Genomic DNA, 18,017 nt, shown 5'->3' on the forward strand with positions numbered 1-18,017 from the left:
TGAATACTTTCTTGAATAATTATTGATTTTATAGCACAATTAATAATATTAAACACACATGTATTGCTATTTTTCAATCTTGTATGTAAAGGTGAAATGTTTCCAGCTCAAATTGGGAGGTGATTTATCCAGTGAGGAGGAGAAAGTCGCGAGTACCAGCTTGGAGGCCAAACAAAGCAGAACCCAACAGTGCCTATTATTCATCACACTGGAAAATGACTGAACTGTAATATAAAAAAAAATTTGCTTTCCCATTGAAATTGGAGTTTTTCTTCCAGTTCTGACCTGATTTTTTTTTTTTTACACTTATGTGCACTGGCAGGTGTCGGCACATTCCTCTCAGCAAAACATCTTCACCAGGGTCATTGTGCTTGTCTCACTTTTCTCCACGTACCGTAATCAATTTGTGTTCTACTAATCAATATTTAACTGCAACATAAAAATGTTAGGCCTAACATTAAATTACTTGGCAGAAGAAAGAAGAATTTATGAAAGGATCAGATATTGGTTTTTTGCCCTACAAAGTAAAAAAATCTCCACATAACAAAAATCTCCTGATAAATCTTTTTATGCCTACAAACAGTAGCAGCCCTGTTGGGGCCTTTGTTTACTTCCTGTGAGTCCGTCTTCAGTAGCCACAGTATAACTTGCACTGTTTCCTTGTCGCTTTGTTTTTCTTTCCCTAAAATCCAACTTAAATAGTTTCATAACCCTGAGGCAAAACTGTCTTGAAGGGAAAGACAATTGAACAGAAAGACAAACAAAATGAAGAAAAGAGCAGTTAAACTTGATCTGCTGTGAAAAAAAATACACAGTGAAACCATGGCTTATTCATTTCTTATATCTTTAATATTCATAGGTTTTCTCTCTAAAATGTGTGGGCTTTGATGTCAGAGTGATGGATTTGCCATTGATGTCATTTAATTTATTGAAAACTGCTAAATGATTATCAGAGTTAACACTTTATTCTTCCATTGTTTTTAAATAATAAAAACAAGTAAAGCATGTCATTTCGAAAGTATTACATTTCATGATACACCCACTGCTCAGTATGTCGCGGCAGTGCGATGCCATGTTGCTTTACAGATTTTGTCCTTTTGCTGCAGGGTCTGGAGTGCAGCACCATGTTGTCGAGCATCTGTTCTCTTTTATTTTAATTGGACGATTTGAGTTTTAGAACATTATGAACACAGTGCTTTTTTTTTTTTTGTTGCCGTGATCAGCAGCAATATTTATCATAATCAGTAAATCACTTGTCAATGCCGAAACTTCACAGTTTTGTCACGTCTCGTCTTCTTCTACCGCTGGTATCAAAGCACTCTGTTTGGACCTTGTGTTCAATACATGCCACATATGTTAGTAGGACATTGGGTTTTTCGGCATGCATGGATCCATGTGAGGGAAGATAAGCTGTTTACTTAAATTTATTAAGATTTCACACACAGGGATGAGTTCACACTGTGCTGGTGCTGCTGTGTCTCTACGCTGCCTCCGCGGCTTCTTAACCAACACCTCTGCTGCACACAGCTGCCATGTGGATGACTGTTTGTATGTGTGTTTTGTTGTCACTTCACAATGAAGCTGACATGGCAAACATCACACTTCAGGTCTAGTTAAAAGAGGATCATAGGCAGTTCTTGAATATATGGGAAGCAAGCAAAATTATCACAGATTTCAGTTAAGGATCAATATTCTTCGTATTGTAGTGCCAGAAAACATAAAATTCTGAAAGTATGAACATACAGACCAAATACTGATATATAGTTAATATATTAGCACGCAAAAAAAGAGCAGAATGTGAATGTTCTAGATTAAACATGGACATCCAGTGGTGTAAAAATGTGTCTGCCCCTTTCTGATTTCCCTTTTTTGTGCCTGTTTGGCACACATAATGTTTCAGAACAGTGTTTCAAACCAATTCAAATGTTAGTCAAAGACACACAAGTAAACAAAAAAAAATGCAGGTTTTAAATAAATGTGTTTATTGTTCAGGGAGACATAAAATCTAAGCCTAATTAGCCCTGTGTCAAAATTTTACGTAACATCAAAGTTGTATCAAATTTGATCTGCTTTTAATAATGCTGCTGAACCTCAGTCCAAGGCGACACCAGGAGGTCAAAGCTGTTTCAAGTTCACTAGCGCTAATGCTACTCTAGAGGATTTTTTCTTGCAAAATCTCTTACTTGCATTTGTTTTTGTTTTGATCATATCATTTTTCCAGTGTCTTTCTATAAAATTTGCTCTGTTGAGCATGTTTTTCTACTTTGACATCTAATTTTTTCCCCTTCAAAACTTCTGAAAATTCTCTTTTTTCCATAGACATTTCACAGCAAAGAAGTTTTGCTATTTTAATAAGAACCATCCTTTCTTCTTTCTTTTTTCACACAAAAAAGTTGATGGAAGACTGACTCAAAATTGAGACACTCCTTTGCTGTGACACAGTTGTTTGAAGAAGTGGGATTGCTGTGGCACCCCAGTGTGCATCAGAGTAAATCCTTGTCAGATGTGCAGCAGAAAAAAAAATCCATTATGAAGACTGGCTTAATTTTATATTCATTCAGTGACAATTTTTGTCATAAATGCTTAGCAGCAACCTGGATTCTCCACAAAATTCAGGCATGTGCTGGTTTATCTGGTGTCCAAGCTACTGCCTGTCAGACGTTTCCTCTAGAGTTCCTCTATTTCTTCGGACGAATTTATGAACTCACGATCAAGCTGGACAATTTGCCATCATTACTTCCTTCTTGGTGGCCATTGTTTTCTACATTGATGTTAAATTTTGTTGTTGCATATCTCAACGTTTTACTGCATGCTCAGCTGCTTTTTAATCGTCTTCGAAGGCTTCACTGGAAATTTTAGATGTATTGTTGCAATTAAATATTCTCAAGATATTCCTTCGGTAAATAATATTAACTAATGTTATTAGTTAGGTAAATAACATTAACTAATGTTATTAGTTAGGTAAATAACATTAACTAATGTTATTAGTTAGGTAAATAACATTAACCAATGTTATTTACATTAGTTAATGGAAATAACATTAACTAATGTTATTTAACTAACATTGGTTAATGTTAATGTTAACCAATGTAAACCTCTCATGTTTTTGGGAACATGAGAGGTTCCCAAAAACATGGGAACATCTCATGTTTTTGAGAGGTTCCCATCTCGGAAACATACTTTTGTTTTCTTAGAATAAGCTTAATTCAATGATAATTTAAAGGAGAGTCAGAAAACAGAAGTCAAGTGAACTTAGATGAAGTTTGTTAGTAACGGATGTAAATTTGAGCTCAGTCATACACTGGCGGCTGTCATTTGTGTTTCTTTCTGCAGGAGGTTTGACTCAGCCTTTGACTCTCTAAATGACTCCCTGTAATGAGTTTAGATGCTTCTGCTTTGAGTTTTGAAACTGTTTGATGGTTTTTAAATGAGTGTTTGTGCACGCTAAGTTGTTTTGTGTCATTTGACATCATCATCTAGTGTTTGTGTACTCTGTAACATATAATGCCATCAGCAAGACGTCTTCAGGACGTGTAATGATAATGAGTTTGGACATTTTTTCTTTCTGGATCATTTGTAAAACACGTTCATGCCAAACTTTTTTTTTTCCCCTCCAGTGTTTGCTTGCTTTGTTGAGATGCTGTCTGTGTTTTTAGGTCACTTACCATGGCTAAGCTTCCTTGCGTCACCTATTGCCTCAGCATACAATAGAGGGGGCTTGTGGCCGTTTTCCTGCCCAGTCCCTGTTGTTCATTACTCAAACATTATCACCTCTCCTGAAATGCATCATCTTGACACGAGTATTGAAACAATGACAATAATGACAGCGCGCGATAGATTGTAGAACAACACGCGTTTAAACTGGAAACTTTTTCTTTTTTTTTTCACCTAAGATCAATTCTTGAGAATGAAGCCGTCAGCAGTTTTCTCCCCTAAGGAGAAAAGCTTTTGAATTGTGTTCTCTACATATTTACACTGTTAAGCTCTATAGCTGGCTTCCTATTGTTTTGGAAGTTTGACGGTTTTAATGAGGCCACAGAAGAGTTTCTCATACTTAACTTTCTGTTGTGGTTGAGTTTCAATGGGAATCAATGAAGGATTTAGAATGGACTTAGATTCCTTGCTCTCTCTGACACACAAGGGTACAATCCCCAACCACACACACTCAAACATTCTTCCCCTGCCCTTCCTGACTAATTGGGTGGAAGTCCTGAGTAGTAGTTTAGTTTTTTTTGTTCTAGTGCATTCATATTTTAATTTATGTACATCTAGGTTTCAGTTCATATAGTCAGTAATTCACCTGCTCTCATCTATACTTATGCATAAATTGTGCAAGCGTCTTTGTCTGCAGTGCAGCATCCACTGCATATTACTAAAGTTCTGAAACAGGGTTTCTCTTGCATTTTAGAAATGGCTGTATCCTCCATCATTCTTGTCCTAAGTTAATCTTCTGCTAGTTTTTTCCTGCCCGTTTCATTTTCGTTTTTTCCTAGATTTTGTCACCCACAACATTTTTCTTGTCTTTGTTTAGGTCATACATTAAATGTCTCCCAGGTCAAAGAATTTATTTGTGAGGAGTTTGATTTATTTGTGCATTTATATGGACTGAGCGCTTGAGAAAGCACTTACTCTTGCATGGTTTGCCCTGTGGTGTGTGTGAGACAAGGCCAGTGACCAGTGATTCACTGATAAATGATGTTCTTATGTGCCTCTACAAACCCATACATTACTGTCTGACCCCCCATCTGATATGACCGGACTTCAGCTGTACAGAAAAACTCCAAAGAGCAGCTTCTTTTTTGCTCAGATTGCTTTATATTATTAACACTGTTCATCTTTTTGATTGTTATAGTTTTATGCTATAATGAGCCTTAACAGCTCCACTAGAGAACTTAAGCCAAACTGCCTTCAGCAAAGATACCTTTAGAGGCATTTATATCTTCCCAACATTAGCTCCTTTCCTGGGTTTTAGACTACCAAATGATGCTGGATTCAGTGTGCTTGTTCTGTGTTGCCTACCTCTAGCACATTTACCTTTGTTACCATTAATTCAAACATTTTTAGGCGTAAACTGACATCTTTATTTCATCTATCCATCCATCCATCCATCCATTTTCTATACACCCTTCATCCCTTATGGGGTCGGGAGGGTTGCTGGTTCCTATCCCCAGCTAACATTCCAGGCGAGAGGCAGGGTTCACCCTGGACAGATCGCCAGTCTGTCGCAGGGCAGCACAGAAAACAGACAGGACACACAACCATTCACACACACACTCACAACACAACCATTCACACACACACTCACACCTAGGGAGAATTTAGAGAGCCCAATTGACAGTCATGTTTTTGGACTGTGGGAGGAAGCCGGAGAACTTGGAGAGAACCCACCATGCACAGGGAGAACATGCAAACTCCATGCAGAAAGACCCCGGGCCGGGAATCGAACCCAGGTCCTTCTTGCTGCAAGCCAACAGCTCTACCAACTACCCCACTGTGCAGCCCCATCTTTATTTCAGTTTGTTTTAATATTTGCTTGTTTTAACTTCTCTTCCCAGATTCATCCATGAGATAGAGATGAACATGGGACCCAGCCAAGCCAAGCAGTGCCAGCTCCGAACTTTCCTCACCTACTACATTAATGACCTTTTTCTTAACCAGGTTAGTGAACATTACAAGGGTTTCCTTTTAAGGCCATCTGACTCATATCAGCTCCCACAACAATGGCTCATTGAATTATCATAGTTTTCTGGGATAATGGGACTGTTTACAGACGAAAACTGAAGTATGAGTCATTGTTTCTCTAAATAACACGATGACTCACTGTAATCAAAACACATTAAGAGTCTGTTTTTGAAAGTTTGTTCTTGTAATAGCCTGAACCATTAGTATTTGTTGGAGGGTTACATTCATACACTGAATTGAGGAACTTTAAAATTCTCAAAATCTGATTAGAAAACAAAATCGAATGGTGCTGAGGATCAATTTGCTACTTTAAATAAGTAGGTGGATTAGTGTTTATTTTGTTGACTTATTTATGGACGTTTTTTTTTTTTTTACAGAATTTAAACTTGTATAGAGGTTCTAACGTGTTTGGAAGGTTCAATCATCAATTTAAATCCAAAGTCACCACTGTAAAAGTCTTTGAAAGCCTGACATTGTCATGACAACTGTACTCATTTAAATTGTGTTTTTTGAGATTTGTAAACAGCAGTTTATATTTGAGAAACATTTGATTTTTTTCATGGAATTCATAATTTGGGCATTTTGGGAATTTTTAAATTCCATTTCAACATTTTAAAGTAAAAGAAGTGATGGGTTGTTTTTTTTTCCAGACATTTTCTTAAATGTTTTATTTAGACTTTGGTTCCTGCTGCCTTGCTACTAGAATTTCATATTACTTTGATATTTACACCTTTGTCCCTGATCCATCAGGTGCGGACCGAGATCAACAAGGAAATCGAAGCAGTCAGTAAGGCTGCCGATCCCTTGAAAATTCTTGCTAGTGCTGATACGATGAAGCACGTTGGCGTCCAGAGACCTCTGCTTCAGGTGAGAACCACCCGGAAAAGCATTCAATCTATTCCCAACACAAGTTATAGTTTATTTTATATCCAAAATTGTTTTCCACAGTTAACAGGTATTATGTGCACCAGTTTTCCTCTGTTTACTATCATTTCTTCTCCATGTTTCACCAAGAGATCCAAATCTCAGCCTTACTCTGCCCAGATTTTGTGTGTCTTAATTTTACCTCCATGTTTGCAGAGAGGTTCTTGTGTTGCACAAATTCTCATGTGAGCTTTTATGGAGAAGCTCAAAAACACACTCCAGGTTTTGTTTGGCACCGTTTCACTCCTACAACCTTGTTCAGTTGAGGACAAGCCTCTTGTGTACACTCACCTACCAGCCCTCTGCTATCTCTGTTCAGAGGAACACACACACTTTCCTTATGGCCTCAACATGTCATTGTCTCCAGGGAAATATATTAGTAACTGCATCTGAAATTATAATTGGTCATTTTTCAGTTTGTCGTTGTCGATGAGCGAATGCAAACAAGCAACTGTATATGTTTATTTAAAATGTCAAATTAATGGTGTGATGAACATTTCTCGTAAATGAGTTTATATTCATTCGTCATAAGCAGGAATTAAAAAAATACATTTGGTGCTTTTAATGATGCATTTAAGCCATTCTTTTTCTTTTTGGCTAGTCTGATATTAAACAGTGTGTTTTTATCAGTTTTTTTTTACATTTGTTACATTTCACAGAGTATCGCATTCAAATGTGTATAAAGTTATCGAACATATGATGCATCAGTGCAAACTGAATACTTATTTCCAGTACGAAGTCCGAAAGGTCTTAACAGAGCTTATCAATTAGCATCATTGAAAGCTTTCTACCAAAAACAGTTAGTTTCACCACAAGGACATCATAAAATAGACAGAAACGACCCCTTCTTAAAGATAGATTGATGACCAAAAACAAAAGCAAAACAGCATGTTGCTGCCATTGTCACAATTGACAATCACCTTCAAACACACCTTTTACCACTGTGGCCAAAATAGCTAAAAGTTTGTCTCCTCTGACCATAAAGCAATTCACCAATAAGTATTGAGCTGATCCCTGTGGTACACTACAACGTTTAGACAAGTTTGCAGACATCATTTGTAGTGAGAAGACTCTCGCACTATGTTGTTGAACTCATTTTACTTGGGGATAAAACTAATGTTCTTGTAGATAACATATCAATTATGTTATAATTCGATTATTGTAATTTGTATGTTGTGTCCTCAATCCAGTCTATGCAGACCTATGCAATTCAACAAAATAAAGGTCTGTTTGAATTGATATTGACTGCATCACATTTATTCCCGGGCTTTTTTCCTTCCCAAAGCAGGCAGGTTGAAGATTAAAACGGTGCCAAAATCGGGATTCAGACAGTTGGGCAGATTTTGTCTCAGCTGCCACACTTTCTCTTCTCTGAATTTTGCGAAAGTCGTCTTTCTGTGCTTATTGTATTTTTAAAAATCTATTTAACGTACATAAATATTTTACATAGTAATTAGTCGTGTGTGTGCGTTCATGCCAAAATTGTTCTCAAGAGACGTCCCAGAGAGGAGGCTTGTTGGTTATGTGGGTGTCTTTTGTGCAGCTGCTCTTGGAAGTTAATGTTTGGCTGTTTGTTTCTGTCAGAGCCTTCCTGTCTGTTTTCTCACAAGGAGCGAACAGCAGTGGCAGTTCATTACAGAGGGAAAAGGGACTGTGGGTGTTTGGAGTTCAGCGGGGTTTGTTTACGGCTCAGGCCCCTCCTTAACGAGGAGTTCAGCATCTTGCTAATTATGCTGCTGTGGCTAATGAGCTTTTTCGCTGATAGTGGGGAGTGAAATAAAACACTCCTTTTGTTTGGGCTTTTTGCCTGTTTTAATTGGGCTAAATAAAAAAAAAAAAGCCTTCCATGTTTACTCGGCGGCAGTTCATATTCTAGTGTCAGGATGGTATTTCTCTGAAATTGTTGAGTGTATGTGCTGCTATGCTGGTATGGCATTCACTCTTTATTATTCACTCTTAGGTGTATATATATATATAATTTGAAAACTTTGTATTTATCACCTAAGATGGAGTAGCTTTCATCAAATAAGCAATTTCTCCTTGGGGATCAATAAAGTCTATTTTATTCTATTCTATTCTATGTTTGCTACCTGTGTGTCTGTGTCAGTGCTTTTGGTCTATTGTTTGAGAGGCACCCTGCTGTTTTCTTTGATGGTGTTCATCCACAGTGGCATTGTTACAGTAGACTACTTTCAACCTCGGGGAAGTTTTTTTATTCACTTTGTTGTGAAAGACGCTTATAAAAATTGGTTTGACATCTTTTTTTTATATACTGAAAGTAAAAAAGCTTTAGCTGTCATTAGACTGACCTGTTTACAGTACTTATAATCGTTGCATTCCTCCATGCAAACCAGAAAGAAATTACAATATTGCAATTTTTCTCTTTTTTTAAGTTCCTAGAAAATACATCTGAAAGTACATAGTTTTTGAACTTTGCTTTAAAATATGCTTTATTTCAGCCACATGTATTCAAACAGGTAGTAAATCTCCTCAACTCTTTTACTACACAGACAAATAATCATTACATAATTTTCAGTTCTTCTCTTGTCTATGTGAAAACATAATTGTAAATTGTTCACAAAGCTCAATTGTTAAAAAAAAAAGAAGCGACCAAATTTAAGCCCTTTCAAAATTTCCAATCCAATTTACAATTGCAATTTGCTTTGGACATATTATAGTTATGTTTATTAAAAGATTGTGAAGGAAAAATATATAGGGCATTGTGTGTGGGATATTTTGTGGGCCCTTGCGTTCCTTATGTGCCCCATTAAGCAACATGGTGCACTGTGCGCCAGGTGTTATCAGAAACAGACACCATATCACAGTAGAAGACCCAGCTTGTTTGATACGCAGGAAAGAACCTAATATTGCTACACAACATTAAACTCTTTCATACAGCCTGGCTATGGCCGTATATAGAAAACCATAGGGGATCACAATTTTTATAGAGGCATCTGCTCTCAGCAGCCACTGAAGCACAAATTAATATAAAATTTAATAAATTCAGGGAAGATATTAGCATTGGTGGTTTTATGATTGAAATGAGAAACTGAAAAATAAAAATTAAATGTACTGTGGCACTACAGGCTGGTTTAAATGAGTGCTTATTATTACCAGTTTTATTTTCTTTCCACTTGACTAGGTGGTATTTACAGTTTTAACTTCAACCTTGCCTATTTTGTGTTGCCTAGAGAGAGACAAAATCTTTGTTTTGTTTTTTTCTTTTTTGGTTTTGCATGTTATTTGGAATGAGTTGTTCAGTTTATTCCAGACTATAACTTTTTACAGTTGAAAGATGTGCACACTTACATAGGTTTGGTTTTGTCCACCTTTCTCTCTCCATTGTAACTCCATGAGAAACCTCAATGTTTGCTAATAGCAGAGTTTATTTAGTCTTGTTAATTATAGTGTAGGTTAATTTTAGTAGAAAGATTACTTACTTAATTAAAAAAAACAGAATCTGATGTGACTGTGGACACGTAAGGAAAATCCTAATTAGCTGTAAAATCTAGAGTTTTACAACATGGATTGAAAACAGAGCAATGATTACTGACCACATCCACAAGAAACATATTCTTGTTACAGTAACATTTAAAATGCTAAGAATTACATCTGAGTTTTCTCTGGGCTTGATTCTTGATCCCCTCTCCTCCGCCATAGTTTTTGGGATCAGTCCCTGTTGACCTCTGATTCACGGTGCAGCACAAACCAAATGTTTATGAAAATATTTCCATAACATTAACTCTTAGGGTGAGTCTGTATTATTGCATAAATTTTTTTTTTTTTACATTATCTGGTCATTTGTCAATGATATCACCTGCTGCAGAAATGGGTAATGGCACTTTGTGGAAACTCTGCACAAAAGTCAAGGTGAACAGCATATCTTATGTTTGCTTTAGCCGCTTTAATATGAAATACACATGCAGTGTATTTCTGCAGATTAAAATGTAATAATGATATAGGCAGGAATTTCCCTATCACTAGGTCCCAGTGGTGTCAACTACTGCTTTTATATTTTATGTATATATTATATTGTATTGATATGAAAATGAGCCTGACATAGGCTGTATATATTGTCCACTAGAAGCATGAGATAGGGTTAGGCAGGGGCAGTATATAGTTCAATAGGAGAGGTTAATGTCCATTTGTGTGAGTGTGATAGCACAGCTTGGGTAGATAAGTTCCCAAAGGAGAAGTCATATGAAAGACTGGAAATGTGGCCAAGCAACAAACGCTTGTCTGTTAATCCTTCTCCCCATCTCACTTGCCTGCTCTGTTTCTTGATCCGTTTCTTTTTTGTTCTGTATGATCTGCTGCGACCATAGTTATTTTTGTTTTTCTTTCATTTTTGCTGCATGGTATCACACAAACGCACACACATGCACTGATGCTATCTGTCCAGCTTTGTGTTGCCACTGATTGATTCATTTAATTAGAGATAGATCGAGGGGAAAAGAGGCGAGTGGTAAAAGAAAGAAGGGGAGTAGAAAAGACAAATAAAACAGGATAGGGAGGGTATGGTCACTCTGCTGGATAGGTTGAAGATTGGCTCCATTAATCTTGGTGGATCCCCCTCTCTCCCACCACCACCACCTACCCACCCACCCTGCAGTGTCCCTTTTACGCTCTCATTTTGTGACTCACTAACAAACAAGGATGCTCCCGGTGTTCACATGCAGCCCCACCCGTTTGCAATGAGACAAACTCACCAAAACAGCAGCCAGGTGAGCACCTTTCTGTTGCCCTGAAGTAAGCATAGACGAGCCATCTGCCTGCCCAGTCGTGTGCTGCTTCTGTTTCTCTAAGAGTCAGTGAGTGCAGATGAGTTGTTTGTAAGCTGGTTGTTTACTTCATTAGCCAAGACCACATCAGAGCCATAATTACTGAACACATTGCCCCTCTCTTTCCAGCTAAGCATCATTCAGCTCTCTCCCCAGCGTCTCCACACAATAGCCCCTAACCAGCTCTTGTGCATCTGCATGCTAGCCTTGTAATTGCATATTTGTTATTTGCACGTGCATGTGTTTGCCTGTTTTTTGGGTGTTTTGTGCTTTTTTTTTGTCTGCAAACAGAACTTGTTTCACAGCCAGATGAGGACAGATTGCATTCACTCACTGTCAGCTGCCTGAGAGTTTGCTAGAACGCTGATATGTTCAGCCGCCGATGGCCTGCTAATGATGTTGACCTTTTAAAATTCATATTCGCATGTAGTTGTGTGAGACATGAGGGAAGAAACTGGCATCCACGAGCTAATTGTGCATGTACATAGACTTCCACCTCCAATGACTGTAATGACACTGACCTTTTGATTTGTGATGATCTGTGTCGGCGCTGCTTATTTGTGGGGGAGGAGGCGGGGAAGGTGGGTCGTTTCGTGTTGATTGGCTTCCTGCTGCACCTTCCCCACCACATACACACACACACACACATGTTGTGAAGATGGTAGTGGTGGAGCATTCTTTATTAAGGACACTCTCTGCTTCCAGTTCCCATCAGCAGGCACAGCAATCACAAACACAATACATGTTAGCTGCATCAGCTGTGCCCTTTGATTAGGACAGAATTTGGGGTGAGAGGCAGGAAGATTCACAAACAGGCACTGGAAATGCAACCCTCTTCACACTGAGACTACCTCCTTATTAATCAGAAACAGACAATTATTTTTCATTCAATATTTTAGGCCTAATCTCACTCAAAGAGTAATCCAAATGTTTACATATTTCCCAGATATTATGTTTGGAGCCTGAATGCTTACTGTCTGTGTGAACTGGAGTGTCCAAGGATTTACGGTACTTGATAGTTGGAAGGGTTATGAAGGAATGAGGCATTCTGTTATGAAGTGCTACTTTCACCTGTAGCATTTGATATTTATCGTTCCACATCTCTTTCCTGGTGAAACGTAGTTGAGTTCACTGAAACAGCATGCTGATCCTCCAAAATATATGCTTGATTCACTGCATTTTGCCACATTACAGCTACAAACTTAATCAAACCAGTATCAAGCAGGAGAAGTTCAGTGTTTTAGCCAAACAGCACGTGCATCCTCATGGCCTCGGACAATTGCTCCTCAAAACCATCCATCCTGCTCTCTGACTGAAAAGAAAAAGCAGCTTCTGGTATATGTTCGGCCGCCGATGGCCTGCTAATAGTGTGTCTGTTTATTCCGAGTAAACTGACACACCCATAATATTCAGATCAATCACGCAATAGTTTCACATGCAGAGAGGGGGGAAGATTTCACTGGCGGCGTTGTGACAAGAAGGAGTGAATGACACAAAGCTGAGAAGGAAATTATGAGATTTTTATCTTGCTTTTGCAAAATTAACTATCTGTGGCATTTTGACTTAAGAAATCCTTCGCCATATGAAGAAGTCATGTTTACTATTTTCTACAATCTGGAGAAACGAGGCTAAAAAAGAGAAGAGACTGCGTGAACCTGGTGAATCCATCAGGATATTTGTCCTACCTTCTGGCAGGACAAATACTATAAACATGCAGCTGAAATTACAATGGAGGTTTGGGGTATAATTCCAATGCATAATGCCCTTTTCAGGGTTTCCAATTCAAAAGAAATGTTCTTTCAATTCCTAATTATGCACTTCATATACCAAAATAAGTTGACATATATTTGTGGATACGAAGTGACAAAATGTAAAAAATTGACATGGGTATGAATATTTTAGTGAGACACTGTTTTTAATCTATTTTTTTCCAAATTTGATTAAATGCATCAGAACCTACATTTCACTCTTTTATCTCAAATTCCGCTAAGTTCTCTTTTTATTTATGACACTCATGTGTGCCTCTATCCTCGCTGCTTAAGGTGGAACTTTCCCTCACCACCCACCTTTTCTTGGTTATCTCATACCAAACACATGGACTCCTGAGGCTCAAACCCAGCTGCCCTAGGCCTCCAGCCTGCTTCAGCCAGGGAGATGCTCCATTTTCTCTTAAAAGGGGCCTAGCTGGGCTTTGTTTGTGGATTTGATGTATTCATACCACTATGTTGTTACATATAATGACTATAAATACGCAGAAATGAACGTCACCTCAGCTGGCAGTGCAAAGAGAAACAGCATGAGCAGCTACTGCCAAAGGTATTACAGGTTCACATCATGCATTTCTACCACAGACAGAGTCTCTATGTGTAACACGACATAATCTGCCTTTTGACTGAGTTGGTTGGAGGGGGAAAAAAAGTTGAAATGTCAGCTCTATGACAAACATGCCCTTTGGTCTGCAAGAAGGAAGGAAGGTTTTGGCTTTGGGTGCCTGATAAAACTAACAGCTTGAGTTTTTAAAGCAAGTTTGTTCTCTGAGTTTGAAAATGACATTCTTTTATGTTTGCGTGAGCATGCGTGTGTGTGTGTGTGGGCGTGTGTGTACACAAGTTAATGTACGAGCTACAAGTGGAGCTAATGGAGCACAGAAAAGAACATGCAGCCCTCACAAAATGAATTAACAAAGTATAATTTGTCTTTCAGTCTCATGTCAAGTCTCTGGAAGTTTTTATTCACTCACACTAAGCACAGATGGCTTAATTCTGTTCTTGTTGTGCATAATTTATAATAATTGACAAGGAATGGTAAGCATGCTCATCTTTCTTCCACTAGAAAGCAATTATACCATATCAGGTATAAAGAGAAAAAACAAGGAGATTATATGATGATTATTAAGGAGGAACTGGGGTCACTACTGGGATTTAAATGGTAAATCTGAACCCTAGGGTGATTCCCAAGATTAGCATATGCAGAAGTGCCATGTTTTCACCGTGCATTTGTTTTTGTGCGTGGGTGAAGAGGATGGGATGTGTGTCTGTGATATAAAAGCCCATCTGTAATCGCTCAAGTGTGATATTGCTCCTCATCTCTCAATTAGAACACTTGCAGTGCTAAAAGCGGTGTTTGGAGTTAAAGAAGTCGTGAGCTTTTAAAAGTCAGTTTAGTCGCGCCAGAGACTGGGAGTTTAAAACAGCTTTAGCCCCTCAAGCTGGAAACGGATCATTTGATGATGTACGTGCACAATAAAATATATTTACATTTAAATAAATAAATAAATCTTTATTGTCATTGTCACAAGAACAGCGAAATTTAAAAAGTGCCATCAGTCAGTGCATATGCTTAAAAACAAAAAAATAACTGTCTCACAATTTACACAATTTATATGTTGGATCCAAAAACGGATAATAGGGACATAAAAGACATAAAACAATTGGCAATAGATTGGTTTTAAAATGCTATTGACAATCTTGAAACACTGATTCAGAAGTTTGAATTTTAAGGTTTAATTATTTTCTTTCCAAATATGAGTTGTGTACCAGGAGGGAGTTGTGAGCAATACCAATCAAAATCAGTTTTGAATGGTTTTCTACTTTACATATGAATGTAAAGCTAAACTGTTTTGATTTGGGCCTTTTTAGACCTGTAAATGAAATACTATAGAATCCTTCAGTTTTTTTGGACGGAGGTATTTATTCACAAATAACCCAACTAAAAACATGCAAAATATCTCCAATACAAAAGTTTTTTTTTGCTAATCATGGCAAAGTTGGTTGGGATAAAAAAATCAACAACCGCAATTTAGCTGAATGGTAGTATTAAAAGATGGTGCCTTATAACTTCCTGATTGTCACACCCTTTTGTTTTAGTTTGAACCCTCTGAACTCCACATAAAATATGTAGAACAAGTCAATTTCACACATACCTTTCAATAGGACACAATTTTCTAATAAGTCAGGAACATTGAAGTCATCAAATTTCATTAATTTGCTTTACTTTATGGCTCTGGATTGACATTTTGCTTTGGTGGACCATGTAATTAGCACAAAACCAAAAATTCACGCTGGAGAAAAAGATTTAATCAGATGACATTTTAACAAGAAGAGGCACAAAGAAAATGTATATTATTATCCTTGAAGCCAAAGCAGGATGTTTGATTGGAAAGTTTTCAGTATCTTGTAGATGTCTGCACACCACTTTTGTACACCTTTGTCACAGTACAACATCAAACTGCAAAGCAAATTAGCAGGATTTTATGTGATTGACCAACACATAGTAGTGCATAATTGTGGTGTGGAAGAAAAATATAATCTAAATAGAAACAACCTCAAATCAGATCTCAGAGGCTAGTTAGAGAACAGTAGTGAGCAAACGCTAATATTGTTAAAGAACAAGGGTTACACACCAGACAGATCAATCATAAATTTGGGGTGATGATTAAGGCAGGAATTCAATTCAATTGCAATTAATCAGAGAAGCAGTCAGGAGACACATAGGAACTCTGCAGGCGCTGCAGACGTCCACTGTTCATGTGGAAGATTCTGTTGACAAACCTGCAAGAAGTCCTGTTGGAGACTTTAAAAGACCTAATAGTAGGTGGAGATTCATCTTTCATGAGGATTAGTGACTCTATAAATACAGCTACAATGAAATGACTTTGCATAAAGTGTATGCTTTTGTTAGAATAAGTCCAATCAGTTATCTCATTAATTGAAATTACTCTTAGCGGAGTTTGAGCCATTTTACAAGGAAAAATCGTGTGGAAAAACCTCCCCAAAAGACTTTATTTCTGTGCCCTTCTGATCAGATAAAATCAAAACTATAATCTGCGGAAGCATTTTGTGTACTATTTCATTGTAGTGTACATCCTCAACAACATGTCCTTCAATGTTTATTTCATTAAGGTGGTTTAAGTTATCAGACAGACATCGAGGCTACGTTTTTCTGCTTTGCTTGATAAATAAGGACCTTAATAAACCTTAGCATTAGCTCACTTACATGCATGCACATTCAAACGGGGCGTGTGTTGCAGTTGAGTTAGCACAGGCATGAATGCCATCCGGTGTGTGTCAGGGGAGTCTTTGGAGAACGGCTCCACACCGACATTGATGAATGATCTGTCAAGATCATGTCCCACTCCTGCCCACCTCCTCTTTACTCAGGAGAGGGACAATCTTTGTGGGGGGAAAGAGGGCAGGGGACAGAGGTTATCTCTGCATGCGCTCCTGATGTGTGGCTGTTTGCTTGCATTGCTGAATGTGTATTATTTTGGCAACCCTTGGTCGACCATGTGAATGGCATTGCAGAGGCATTACACGTGTCAGTGGTTTGAGGTCAGGGTGTGGGTAAAGTGGCAGGCAGTGCAGGGTTAAACACTCTGACCTCAACAAAACCTTGAGGGGCACCCAGCTGTTTTAATGGGAAAAAGCCATGATCCGTTTCCGATTCAGACCAGTAAACATATTGCAGGAGCAACACAAAGCTGTCATTGCCATGCTGTTTGTGATCAGGTGGTTTAACTTTGCTTGAATAGGTAAAGCAATGATTGTTTTAAACCCTCTTATTTAGAGGATGGTAGATTTAGCCAGCTGAATTGAGCAGCAGTAATGACATCCCCGTTCGTTCGTTGCAATTATGACGTTCGCGTTGTTGTGCCTTTTATTCATTCCACCAAAGAAAATCACTACTTTTAGCACCAACTCAGAGTTGTTTATGTGGCGACGGCCATGCATTAGCAGATTTTTCCTCTTGGATGCCGTTCGGGATGCTGCCGTGTTGCTCTCATTAAACTACGTTTGCACGGCTTTCTTTTCTCAACAGGAGTTTACCGCTGCAAACTCCAAGATCCATTTCCAGTCTCTAATTTTCCGTGATTTGCAGTGTGTTTATGTTGTAATGATGTGAAAGAGTAGATGCAAACTGCAACCAAGCACAGTTGCAGAGTAATAAAATACCGGAAAGTGGAATTAAATAAGATCTATGTTTTTTTTTTTGTTTGTTTGTTTGTTTTCACATGAATCAGCTGCATGTTGACCTTTAAACATGAGACATTAGAACGGCGGAGGAGGAGAGATGAAGAAGCCTCCACAAAACTTTCTATATAACAGTCAAATAAGACAGAGGAGATGTAAGAGAGGTTGCTTTCTCCAGCATTCTTTCGTTCTCCTTCTAAGCCCTCCCTTTCTCAATCTGTTTCTTGATTACATTTTAATGATTGCTGCAGCCTAAGACGAATGGCTGTGTTAAATGAGCAAATTAGACAAGGGAGCTGAGTGCAGGAGCATTTGTTAGAGCAGGAGTAATGGATCGGGTAGCCATTGTTTACTCTTCGCCGTTCACCAACTGGGTCCACTATTGTGTTCTGCAGGCCCAATGCAGTGACATGAGTACTGCAGGACAGTGTTATAAATTATGTTGCACATAAACTTTTTGACCACACCATAGAAATCCAATTACAGGATCTCATTTTCCTTTCACTTTCGCACGTTTTTATTGATTTTTTGCATTTTTCATTATGACTGAAAATGTAGAAGCATATCTTGGAAAATCTGGGATGCATTTAATTGCACATTTGTGTTAATTCATTATCATTTAAGACATCAGAAATGTCTCAAGAATTTGTCTGGTCTGACA

The 18,017-nt window shown here is 38.1% G+C and overlaps 1 protein-coding gene across 4 annotated transcripts in view; it reads left to right on the forward strand.

Annotated features, from left to right (window-relative positions):
• exoc4 (exocyst complex component 4) overlaps positions 1-18,017 on the forward strand; it is a 114,285-nt gene that overhangs the window by 65,636 nt on the left and 30,632 nt on the right. For all 4 annotated transcript variants that reach the window (XR_006369810.1, XR_006369811.1, XM_044108430.1 and 1 more), the window contains exons 12-13: positions 5,556-5,658; positions 6,433-6,549. Coding sequence is in view for 2 of the 4 variants with exons in the window: in XM_044108430.1 (XP_043964365.1) it covers positions 5,556-5,658; positions 6,433-6,549 (220 nt within the window). In the remaining 2 variants the exon portion in view is untranslated. The remainder of the gene's footprint in view (positions 1-5,555; positions 5,659-6,432; positions 6,550-18,017) is intronic.

The sequence above is a fragment of the Gambusia affinis genome, linkage group LG23 (genome assembly GCF_019740435.1).
Source record: "Gambusia affinis linkage group LG23, SWU_Gaff_1.0, whole genome shotgun sequence".
Taxonomy (NCBI): domain Eukaryota; kingdom Metazoa; phylum Chordata; class Actinopteri; order Cyprinodontiformes; family Poeciliidae; genus Gambusia; species Gambusia affinis.